The sequence below is a fragment of the Embiotoca jacksoni genome, unplaced genomic scaffold, assembly GCF_022577435.1.
Source record: "Embiotoca jacksoni isolate LCO1_2020_lvr unplaced genomic scaffold, fEmbJac1.0.p SCAF_10, whole genome shotgun sequence".
NCBI lineage: Eukaryota > Metazoa > Chordata > Actinopteri > Embiotocidae > Embiotoca > Embiotoca jacksoni.
Window position 1 is genome coordinate 10,757,844 of NW_027185230.1, and position 12,577 is coordinate 10,770,420.

Here is a 12,577-nt window from a genome sequence, read left to right on the forward strand (position 1 = left end):
GGGATGGGCGGGTCACGTGGTCTCCTCCTCCGAGAGACCTGTGGTTTAACGTTACTGAAATGGGAGAAAGAAGAAGAGGAGCAGAAGGAGGAAGAGAAACGAACAAGGTAAGACGGAGAGCCGCCGGTCAGTGTTTCTGTCCGGGGGTGTGAAGTCCGGAAGTGTTCACGCTCCGGACGGTTCACCTGGACGAGTTTGTTGTTGACGAATTAAAAGTTTGGTTGTTTTTTTTTTTGTTGGTTTTTTTTTTTACGTGTAAAAGTCAGCTGTGTACATGACGCCGCGTCGCGTGAGGACGTTTACGTCCTCAGCCGGAGAAAAAAGACATTAAAAGCAAGTTTTTATGAGATATAAAAAAAAAAAAAAACCCTCTTGATTTAGGCCCTCGGAGCGACTTTAAACTCGACGTTAGTTCAGCTGGAAGTGAAATAAAAGGCGCGGAGCTGACTTTGTGATCCGGACCGAGCGCCCTGGCGGCGCGCCAGCTCCGCAGGTTTCCTGTCGGGCCTCCCGGTTTTCCTGCTCCTGTTAGGACGGAAACGCCGTGAAGAAGATGAGGACTCGTATTCTGTCTGCTGCTGGTTGATGTGACGCAGCGGCTTCCTGAAGGCAGGCGGTGGGACTCAACCTGCGGATAGAAAAGACAAGAGAGGAGATCAAAGACACCCGACAGTCCTCCGGCTGGTTCATCACAACGTCGGGACGGTTCAGGTCCTTCACTCAAGTCAATATCTCCTTTTTTTTTTTTTTTTTTTTAGTGTTATCAAAGATGCAACTAAAGATTCATTTATTTTTGATTAACCGGACAAGCTGTTCTCCGTTAATAATTTGGTAAATGTAATCGTTTCCTCAAATGTTTTATTTTGGGAAACTAAAAGTCTGACATCACACAATATTCAGTCATTTTAATTTTAGAGCTCAATGCTGAATCTAATATTAGAGAATAAAACTGTTCTGATAGTGATATTTTGAGTGAAATGTTCTTATCAAACAAATGTAGTAAAAATATGTAATAGAGAAATAATATTTTACAGTTAAATAATACATTTTATTGTCCTGAATGACACCAGTGAACTGTAATGGGTATAAATAACCATAAATAACAATATTTAAAAAACACAAATTGAACGATTTTTTAATTATCCAAAGCTGTTTTTTTTTTTTTTTTTTTTTGCATTATTTTAATTGACTGTAAATACAAGTGGACTTGGCTTCCTGGTCTGAATAGTGAAGCCAATGCAGAAGTGCCTTAAAGTGCACTACCACAGAGGGCCACTAGGGGCTGGCTCCATAAACTCCCATTTAACTTCTTTCCTGAAATACAAAGTTTATAAAGGTTTTCCACAAGTCATTATGGTGTCATTAGATCCAAGTCGCTCCTTCTTATTCGTTTTAAATAATCCCATCATTAATTAGATATTAGGCATCAAAAAGCCGTGTTTGGGGTCGCGGTTTGGTTTCCGCCGATGTGGGCGGGACATAGTGTCCCTTGCTCCTCCCCAGCTCGCTCCAAATATGGTCACTTCCGTCTCCAAACTGGAAAACCCAACGTGTACCCGACTGTAGATCTGAAATGACGAGTCGGCAGAAAGTAAACTTGGCGGCGATATTGACGATGAATTGTCGAAGTTGGTTTTTTTTGTTTTTTTTACGCTAAAGTGTCGGTGTCTCTGTCTCCGCAGGCGACGTCTCGGCTCTCTGCGTGCTCGTACCAGGTTTGCTTTCTGACCTGCGAGCCAATGTAAGTCGTGTTGAGTGACTGCGTGTGAAAGAGGTATTCAAAGCTCACTTCGTTTTCAATTTTTCAACCTCTCGAGATCAAAGGCGGCAGCTGATTGGTCGTCAGGAGTGCGTTTCTGTGCTGCGTCTCCGACACGCAACACGCGAGCCGTCAGTGCGACAGCAGCGAGGTCACGCTCCGTGTTGGGTTGCAGCACAGAAACGCATTCTTGACTCGGCTTGCATGGAGGATTGTGGGTAACGTGTCGGCTCATCAGGCCGGCGGCTGAAGGGTGTTTTTTTGTTTTGTTTTTCTGGTCAGCTGGTTTGGTTCAGTAATTTGCATGAATGTTGGGCCCGAGTGTCACTTTATTCATTTCAGTCTGGTTTTTTTTTGGTTTTTTTTGTCTCTTCACTCTCTGCCTGCTCTCTAATGTTTCTGGTTCATAAATGTTGGGGAATAATTAGGTGGATGGACGGAAAATTAATCAGCAGCCGTTTATAAAGTCAGTCAGTCGACATTTTTCGAGTAAAAGAACCAAACTTTCACAGACCCGCTCTGATTGGATCAGCGAACAGGTCGACCAGGCACCGGCCCAGAAAATCTGTTTTAAGTCATGGTTAATATATCTTAATATATATATATATCTTTTTATGTATATATAACACAAACTGAGGCAAACTGACCACAAAATGACTGCAATATGATGTGAAATTAGTACAAATGCATGCAGAACTACTGATAACGGACAAAAAATAAAATGATCACCAAAGACCCAAAACGACGACAAATCTACTTACAATGACTTAAAAGAGATTCCACAAAAAAAAGCTGCAAACGGACAAAATGACTCAATATGACACAAAAGAGTTGCAAAATAAACACAAATAGATGCAAAAACAATGTAAACGGAAACAAAATCATTTCGTGTCTCTTTTAGGCTCCTTTCCTGTGACAATCAATCAGATTTTTCAGGGTTTTACATTTTACAACGCGCTTTCCTTTATTAGTTAAGAAGATAATCGGCAGCCTCAGTGTCTAATCATAAAACCAGCAGCTGAATAACCTGCCGCTGAAACCGACGATGCGATTCATTCGATCGGCTGGAGAAAGTTTGGTCTTTTTACTGAAACAACGAATGAGTTTTTTCTTCGGTCGATTGGTCGTTCGCGTACTGATTTGAGTATCGTCGGGTGTTTTCAGGGACCATCACCATCCTCATGTCCAATGGAGGAGGCTTTTACGGACGCACTGAGCGTCCTCGCCAAGCGCCCCACTATGACCAGGTGCCCCGAGGCTCGTCGCCCCGAGACGACCCCTACGACCCGCGGCCGCTGACGGAGCAGCGGGCGCCCGGCCTCGCCCAGAGCGCCGACCCGCTGCCTCCCCCGCCGCTGCCGGACCAGCCGCCCGTCGGGGCCGAGTTCGACCCCAGCGGCAGCGAGGACAACGCCGACCCCGCCATCGACGTCGACCTCAAGCCGGTCCACCGCTTCATCCCCGACTCCTGGAAGAACTTCTTCAGAGGAAGCAACCGCAGCAGCAGCAGCAACAACAACAACAACCCGGCGTGGCCCATGCCGGCCCCGTCGCTCAACGGCAACAGCAACAGCACCAGCGAGGGCGTGCGCTGCTCGCCGCCGCGGTCGCCCTCCGCCCCCGGGTCCCGCCGCGACCCGTATGGCGGCTCGGGCGGCAGCTACAACTCGCGCAAGGAGCTTCTGGACGGCCACGAGTCGGTGTCGGGACGCACCTACCGCACGGGCCTGACCTACAGCGAGCGGGTGGAGGAGTACCACCAGCGCTACGCCTACATGAAGTCGTGGGCGGGGCTTCTGAGGATCCTGGCCTGCGTGGAGCTGCTGCTGGGAGCCGCCGTGTTCGCCTGCGTCTGCGCCTACATCCACAAAGACAACGAGTGGTTCAACATGTTCGGGTACTCGTCTCCCGGAGGGGCGTACGGCGGCGGCGGCGGCGGCGGCCTCTACGGCGGCGGCACGGGCGGGTCCTACTACTCGGGCCCCAAGACCCCGTTCGTGCTGGTGGTGGCGGGGCTGGTCTGGTTGGTGACGGTGATCGTGTTGGTGCTCGGGATGACCATGTACTACCGCACCATCCTGCTGGACTCGTCCTGGTGGCCCCTGACGGAGTTCATCATCAACCTGTCTCTGTCCGTGCTCTACATGGCGGCAGGTAAATCAGAAGACCGTCAAACTTTCCAGAGAATCTACATCTCTTTTTTTTTTCGTTTTATTCCGAAGTGAATCCGTAATTTGCAAAGTTTAGTATCGCAACTAATTCACCGCCCGCAGATATCTCAAAAAGGAGTCCCCCCCCTCCCCCACCTTCCTGCTGTCGGACGGTTTTTTTTTTGTTTTTGATCCGCTCCCGTTTGCCCTGTTAAAGTTACTACATTATACTGTTCATACAGACTCAACACTCCTAAAAGACTTCCTGAACCCAAAGGGGACAAAAGGCAGCCGGAGCACGCGGACAAATTCGCGTCCTTTAATTGCGCAAACAGACAAACATTTCGACACTAATCTCTCACGTCTGATGGGGAAACGGTTTTTAATCCATTACACAACTTTTTTTGTAATCGATACGCAACCTGGTGCAACGAAATTCCTCTCACCCCGTCTCAACTATTAACAACTATTAACGCTGTAAAACACTTCATTGCAAGCAAATGTTCTGCATTTAAAATCCAAATCAAAGATCAGCAGCCGAAGGCGGGTTTGAAAGCATTTAATCACTTTTGTGTGAACGTGGCGGTTTTAAGATGGAAGATAATTCGTCGACTTTAAAGCGAGAGTGTGTTGGTTTGTCCCTTCCGGGCTTCCGGTGGAAGCAAATCATAAACGACAAAATAAAACCGAAACTTCACGGCTGGGTGTTTTTGTAGCCGAACTGAACCTTTTTAAATCGATCCGATTCTGTTAAAGGATGTTTGTGTTTTGTTTTCCAGCCATCGTCTACGTGCGGGACACGACCCGCGGAGGACTCTGCTCCTACCCGGTCTTCAACAACGGCATCAGCGGGGCGTTCTGCAGGACCGAGGCCGGCCAGACCGCCGCCATCATCTTCCTGTTCGTCACGATGGTCGTGTACCTGATCGGCGCCATCGTGTGTCTGAAGCTGTGGAGAAGCGAATCCGCTCGGCGATACCGGGAGAAGTACGGCCAGGAGGTGAGATCGCCAGACCGGTCGAGGGGAATTAATTCGGGGCGGGAGAGAGGGGGGGGTTAAAGGATCATTTCCAAAACTATGTCACTTTGTTGGCTGCTGCTACGAACATGTTCTCGCACTCTGACTGCTGCGCAACAACAAACCACATAATTTGCACATGGGCGTGTTTCAGGAGGGAGCAGGTCTCCACCTGCTTTGAATCCTGCCTGTGTGCTGGCAGCAAAGAGATCAACAAAGTTTACGTTTAAAGGTCCCTTTAAAATAAATAAATTAGAATTATATTTCTCCTTTGATCATGAAAGCCGGTTCGAAAGTGCCGTAACACTCGGTCCAAGGGGAGAAACGCTCTCGGACTGTATTCAGCCACTGTGCTGTTTGGACTCTTGTCAGTTTGTGATGTCACAAACCCACGCTGATGTCATATGTCTGTCCCAACTTTTCAAGTCGGAGAAAACATCAAGCGGTTATGCTGTTGCGGAGCTAGCAAGCCACAAGGGCAAAGAAAAGCTGTGATTGGCCGGGACGTGTCGATTTAAAAAAAAAAAAAAAAAAAAAAGAGTCAGCCAATCAGAAGAGAGGTTCATTCTTAAAGGCGCAGGCACAAAACAGTCTGTTGTTGGTAGAGCTGCGGAAAGGAGATGTAAAACGACACTGAGATGGTTTGTGGGGGCTTAAAACCACAAATATATGCAGATCAAGATGGAAAATAACACTAGAAATATTTAATATATAGGACCTTTAGCACAGCTTCTCTTTGCTAGAACGCTGTCCAAATATTTTGGTCTCTTGAAAAATATTTTCCAACATTTTGGGAAATATGCTTTAAGCATTAAGACTCGGAGAAGCAGCTAGCCTGGCTTTGTCTTCGAACCAAGCGGCAGCCGGCAGTGACGTCACCCGTTGGTTTGAGAGCGGCCGTTACGAAGCCTCGAGTTCGGAATTTGGCCGGCGCCATCTTGCTAGTTCGGAGCGGTTTGGAGCAGGAAGTGACCAAACTTGGACGAGCTGGAGCAGGAGGCGAGCCGTGGATCTGACTGATCTGATTGGAAACCCGCCGATGCTACGTCCCGCCCACCGATAGCTGTAACCTGACTGCACCACGGGCCTGTCAATCAAACCGGGCTTTTTGAGGCTTAACATATTAATTGGTTGACATTCTTGTATCTTTTGTTTGTACAGATGCAGCCCTCTGAGATGCGAGCTGGTCTGTCATTGGTAAGCATTCTGTAATAAACATAAACTGACTCAGCACCTTCAGGATATAATAATAATAATAATAATAATAATAATAATAATAACCCACATCTAGACTGATGAACGCATGAAGCCTCGGTCAGCTCAGCTCATTCATCAAGTGTCTCAACAGATGGCCCCCGTCTCCGCTCCGGCCCCCCGGACTCCGGAGCAGGTCCAGGGTTCCTCGGTGGTTCCCATCCGGGCGGCACCAAAAGAAGGTCCCGCGAAGGTCCTGCAGGGAGCGATACCGTCCGGACACATCCCCAAACCTGTGATCGTGCCCGACTACATCGGGTGAGTGCCGCGTGCATCCCCGGGCCTCAGCTGGCCGACGGGACATTTGTACTCTTTGTTCTGATTAATGAATGAAGTGACAGATGAATAAATAAGACGCTTGTTAGTTGCAGCCCTTTACAGCTGTGACTCCGTTAGCTGACGGCAAACGACGTCTGCTGTCGGACACGTCCCCAAAATATCGTTTTTTGTAAATCTTTAAAGCAACGTTGACGGCCTCGTCTCCGCCAGGCCTGCAGAACTTTATCAGTCTTCCACTAATCAATACTTTAAAATTTTTTTTTTAAAAAAACGTTTTACTCTGTCCCACAGTAAGTACCCGGCGATCCGATCCGACGAGGAGCGGGATCAGTACCGAGCCGTGTTCAACGACCAGTACTCGGAGTACAAAGAGATCCACTCGGAGGTGCAGGTCACCCTCAAGAAGTTTGACGAGATGGACGCCATGATGCGCGGGCTGCCTCAGCACCCGGCCAGCCAGATGGTGAACAAACACGCTTTACACTCCTCAGAATGATCCTCTGTGATGTTACTTTCATAAAGTCAACAGGAAGCCGGTTAAGATTGGAAACAGTTCTTCTTCTCTCTGTCCAGACTCAGTCTTTTTTTTTTTTTTAATCCCCCAAATTTGCGGTTTGTCCGGAGGTTGAAAACGACATCAACAATTTCAGATTTGTTAAGCTTTCTGATAACAAAAACAACAAAAAATATGAGGTGAGATCAATAAGTTCAGAGTGTGTTCCTGTTGAACGCAGCGCAGCGATGCACACGGAGGAGCAGGAAGCAACGAACTTCATGAAGTATTCTGAGTGTCGTCTCTTGATCAACATCAGCACCTGAGCTCCACACGTTAACGTGACCGCTGGTACGTGAACATTTGTTATTTCACCGCGGACCTGAAACTGGGGCAGAGAAACATCAGATTTTGGAGTCAAACTCTGGAAATGGTCAAAGTCTACGACAGACACAAGAGGTGGGTTTTCTTTGACGTTGTTGGTGGTTGTGTCACCGTGAATTCGTCCCCCAGGGTCAGACTGTCAACACCGAGTTCTACTGGGACCTTCTGAGGTTCTGTTCTGGTTTGGACTTCTTTTCTGCTTTGTAGTCGTCAGGTCAGTCTGGGTTTTGTGTCTTGTTTCACTTCCTGTCCTTCGTATGATTGTTGGCCCCGCCCCCTGATTAGTTTCACCTGTCCCTCGTTGTCCTTCCCTCCCTGCTGTATTTAGTCTGTGTGCTCTTCTTCTTCCCTCTTTGTCAGTTTGTTTCAGCTACCTGTCCGTTACTGCGTCTTTTGAAACCCAGAGAACACAAAACCGCCTGAACGGTGGCGCCATGGCAACAGGGTTCGCCAACATGACAACAGGCCCGCTCACAGTCGAGAAGAGGAATCGGGGGAAATCACCACATGGGCTCAGCAACACTTGAAGACTTTTTTCCCCAAAAATAGGAATCAAAATCATGATGTTTCTCTGCTCCATCTTCAGGTCCGCGGTGAAATCACAAATGTTCACGTACCAGCGGTCACGTTAACGTGCGGAACTCAGGTGCTGATGTTGATCAAGAACACTGAATACTTCCTCATGAAGGTTGTTGCTTCCTGCTGCTCCGTGTGCATCACTGTGCAGCCGTCACGTCACCAACCATACAGACTCAGTCTGATTGTGACTCAACAGTGTTTAGTTTTATGAGGAAGCGTTCTGATTGCTCGTCAGAAATCCTGCGCTCGGTCTTTTTGTTTCCCCGTCCTGTAACTTCCTCTGTTTGCACTTCCTGTTCCCCGCTGTATTTCGTCTCCACCCTCACATTCCTGCTCTGCTCCGTTGTGAGTTTTCACTGATTTTCTTACTCGTCTTTCGGCAGGAGGTGGATCGCATCAGCAGAATCCTGCAGGACTACCAGAGAAAGAAAAACGTGAGCTTGTCCGGTTCATGTTTTTTTTAATTTACCATCTACGACATCGTCACAATCTGTTCCAGTGGTAGTTTATATCACAACGGTTTTGACTTCTTTAAAAAAAGACTTAAAGTTCAGTTTTATCTCTTCAGAGATTCGTATCAGCAGATGAACCGCCAAAGTACATTACTATGTGATATAAATATGTAAAAATATTAAAAACATTTAATGTAAAAATATAAAATATAATTGATGTCAATGAGGGCAACTTCCTGGTTGTCACATGGATTCTAGACTCCGGTTTGGCATTCATGTTTTCTAGCTTTCATGTTATTAGGCCCTCTACACATGCTCATTAGGGTCTCTTACTGGCTCCGCCCACTGACTTTACATCAATCAATCAAACTTTATTTACGTAGCACTTTTCGTACACTTTGGAGCAGTTCAAAGTACTTTACAGATGATTGACAGGCGAATAATAAAACACAGTTTTTTACACCAGAAAAATAAAATAAATTGGAGAAGAAATTAAATAAAGTAAATGGTGACATCGTGTAAATAAAACTTTTCTCGACAACAAATTTCAGATATCTCTTCGTAACGGTGGTTTAAGGGATCACAGGGATTTTTTTTATTATTATGTATTTTTTTATTGCAGTACCGTAAGTGACCACTGGGACAAATTGCCAGCTAAGCTGAGTAACGTCACCGCATCCAGCACCCTTAAATCCGTATTGAAGCGTGGATTTTCACAAATACTCCTCCAAATAGTTTCCCATCAGTAACCCCGGGAGACCTTTTGTCAGAGGAGACATTTTGACATTTCACTGATGGCGGGAAACGCACGGTTTAATCAAGGACGGCTGCATTCCATCTAGGGGCGGTCCTGCTGTCGTATTAACGGGTTCACTGTCATCGTTTATTGGGACACTTGTAGGGACTGAGCTGCCACTATTTTTCACCTTTAGATTAGATTTAGACTTTATTAATCCCACTGTGGGGGAATTCAAAAAAGCTGCACACAATATGAAAAACATTTACAAATACGTATACATAAAATAAAATGGATCAGAAAAAAAAAAGAGTATTTTCCTACTGTGACAAATCAAAATTTCATCTGTGAAAAACGTCTCTGATTCGATAGAAATAGTGCTTTTGTTTGGGACTATTTTCAGCGGCGTATTAATTTAGTTTATTTTATTTGGTGCCGTAGCGAGTGTTTGAGGCAGCAGGACGGCGTGTTGACGTACACTACTCTGTGTTCATGGTAATGAAGTAATGTGCAACAGTTTGGCTCCTCGACGGAGCTCAGCGGTGCAGAGGAAATCATATCTATCTGGGTTTTTGTTTTTTTTCATGGAATTCGTGGACAAATATCGTTTTGTGACTCCGCTCCCGAAAACCTCCTGAACCTTTCTCGTTTTCCCCGTCCCAGGACCCGACGTTCCTGGAGAAGAAAGAGCGCTGCGAGTACCTGAAGAGCAAACTGTCGCACATCAAGCAGAAGATCCAAGAGTACGACAAAGTCATGGAGTGGAACGACGGGTACAGCTGAGCCTCCGAGGCGTCCCCGCGAATACGGAACGACTTCAGCTGAGCAGCGCCGGAGGTGAAAAATGACCCTTTTTCTCAGCCTGCTCTTTGTTTTCTAAATCTGCACGGCGGTCGTCTGTGAGGGAAAAACTCCTCTGTCAGCAGTTTTGTACGTCTGCGTCTGTCGAAGCTGAAGAAAAGGGGCTCGATGTTTTATACTTAGTTTGACGTTTTGGGGAAATACACACCGCGAGGGTTGGGACGAGACGATCGACGCCGCTCTCGTACGTAGCCTTTAGCTTAGCACAAAGACCGGGGGAACAGCCGGTCGAGCTTTTATCCGGCTGCAAAAAATATTTCTAACATCAGCATGTCTAAAACCACTTAACCTTCGGAGGCGCCGGTTGTGCACATTCCTCCGAAATTAACGCGACATATATCTGCGAGATGCAATATACAGATGACCTCTAGGAGGCAGCACGGAGGCGTGACGGGGTCGGGGAGCTGCAAAAACGAAACGGGAACAAAGTGGTGTCGCCATGTTTATTGTTTACGTCAGGAAGAACCCAGCTGTTCGAATAACATGCTCTGTGTATCCAGTTCGCCCTCCGATGGAGCCCCGCGGCGACAAACGGGTACAGAGGAGAGCAATGTGAGCGATGACGTTAGTGACGGTTGCCGACGCCGACGCGCGGTTTAAAAGTCAAAATACCTTCCGGCCGAACAGTTCAACCTGTTCAGACCGCAGGATATTTCTGCTTTTATAAAATGGTCACGGCGTCAGATTATGCGATTACGCCTTCATTACCGACCGATCGTAACTTTTGGCTTGATTAAGGTTGGGTGTCCTTAAAAAAAACGAAATTCGATACGGAAACTTGTTCTAAATTGGACTAAATGCTGCAATTTATTGATTTCCCCTGAACGCCTCACATGCGGGCTACGTCCCAATAACGTCCTTGTTCCTCTGCACGTAAGCGCTAACCTTCTCGACGCGAACGGTTTTCAACGCGTAGCTCAAAAGCGAGATTATTTCCGGCTTTAAGGTCACTTCGAAACGTGTCACATCTTGTTTGAGGCTTTATGAGAGGTTGTTTATCGGACCTTTTTATTCCCCCCCCACCCGTAGAAATAGTCCAAAACAAGGACGGCTAATGAAATGTTGTTGTTTTTTTTACGCTTCATTCTTTTTTCTTTTTTTTATTAAACAAAAGAGAATAACACGAAAGGGAAACGAGAGCACTTCTTCCCATTTTATATATAAAGTGGCACTTCAAAAAATAGCGATCAACTTCAGAGATGCTGTTTGGAAGATTTTTGGGTTTTTTTTCGGCCGGAGCCAGGCTAGCCGTTTCCCTCCGTCTCCAGTCTCTATGCTAAGCTAACCGTCTCCTGGCTGCAGCTTCATACTTTTAACAGACAGACAGGAAACCAACCGCAAACTATTCCTCTTAAAATGGTCTGAATATTTAAATAGCTGTAAAATATGTGTGTGTGATACTGTGACTATAATTGAAGCTGAGAATTTCCACTTAATTTCACAAATGACACTGGAATCGGACGTGAACGTTTTTATGTCATCGGCGGGAGATGCGGTCAGAAAAGGGAGAATGAAGAGACGCTGCGTTATTTCTGTCGCTTCCCTGTCGTAGATTTCGCAGCTTTTTCCGCCTCGTTTGAAAACCACTGCTTGTCTCCATCAAACTGTTTGGTTTTTCTTTAAATTGCTGTGACGATTGTTTGGATTGTTTTAATTGCACACACTGTTTTTTTTTTTAATTTTATACTTATAACTGTGTGTCTGAATCTGAAAATAAGCACGTCGTGTAGTATCATTTTAAATGTTGTATGCTTTGTGTATTTTTTTTTAACAAATTGGTCGACCATTTCATAGAATAAACATTTTGTATTTCAGTCACTTAAATATCATACGAGCTTTAAATATCTCCATTTATTTGCTTTATAACGCTGAAAACCTCTTGAAACTCCTTCATCGGGTTTGTTTCTCTGTGATTGTAAATTTATGGCTGTAAATGTCTCATAATTTAAGTGATTAATTGGTGCTTCATTTCAATAGAATACAGTTCTGCTTATCTACTGACAATGTGGTCGTTTTTTTTATTCTTATTCTTTGGCTGGAAAAGGGAAGAAATGGAAAAACTTGGCCAACTATAAATGAAGGAAACTGCAAAAGAAATTTGAAAAAGAAAAAAAAAAAAGATGTGAAACCCGAGTAATTGACGCAATAAACAAAAATATAATTTCGATCATTTTTCAAGACGCGTGATTTTGTTTTATCTCGATGTACGGGGTATCTAAACTGACCAAATGTTGTAAAAATTTGAAAAGTAGAAAACATTAACTGAAAACATTAATAAATGATTCCTGAAAAATAACATAAGACGTGTGAAGGGTTCTTTAACCTCCGGTCATTTGTTAAAACAAAAGATTACGTGATTAAATTAATTTAAGCTATTGACTTTACTACTACCTACTACTGTCCCATGCTTTTTTTTTTTTTTTTTTAAAGCATCTGATTAATGCCACTTGTGTTTATTTTTAGGTAATTTGAGCTTTTACTTCATTTTGCTGATATTTTTTTAAAAAGGTTGTTTTATATCATAATTCAATTCAATCTTATTTTTTTTTATTTAATTTTTGGGTTCATTAATCATTGCCATTCTCTACTTTTAATGGTTCTCTTTGTTTATT

The 12,577-nt window shown here is 45.1% G+C and overlaps 1 protein-coding gene across 1 annotated transcript in view; it reads left to right on the forward strand.

Moving 5' to 3' along the window:
- The window catches only part of marveld2a (MARVEL domain containing 2a), a 21,322-nt gene continuing 8,745 nt past the window's right edge, over nt 1–12,577 (forward strand). Inside the window, exons 1-10 of the mRNA XM_069160377.1 lie at nt 1–711; nt 1,683–1,741; nt 2,924–3,913; nt 4,689–4,909; nt 6,089–6,124; nt 6,276–6,439; nt 6,752–6,923; nt 8,300–8,350; nt 9,768–9,877; nt 10,466–10,533. Coding sequence (XP_069016478.1) covers nt 2,941–3,913; nt 4,689–4,909; nt 6,089–6,124; nt 6,276–6,439; nt 6,752–6,923; nt 8,300–8,350; nt 9,768–9,877; nt 10,466–10,533 — 1,795 coding nt within the window. The 5' untranslated portion in view covers nt 1–711; nt 1,683–1,741; nt 2,924–2,940. The remainder of the gene's footprint in view (nt 712–1,682; nt 1,742–2,923; nt 3,914–4,688; nt 4,910–6,088; nt 6,125–6,275; nt 6,440–6,751; nt 6,924–8,299; nt 8,351–9,767; nt 9,878–10,465; nt 10,534–12,577) is intronic.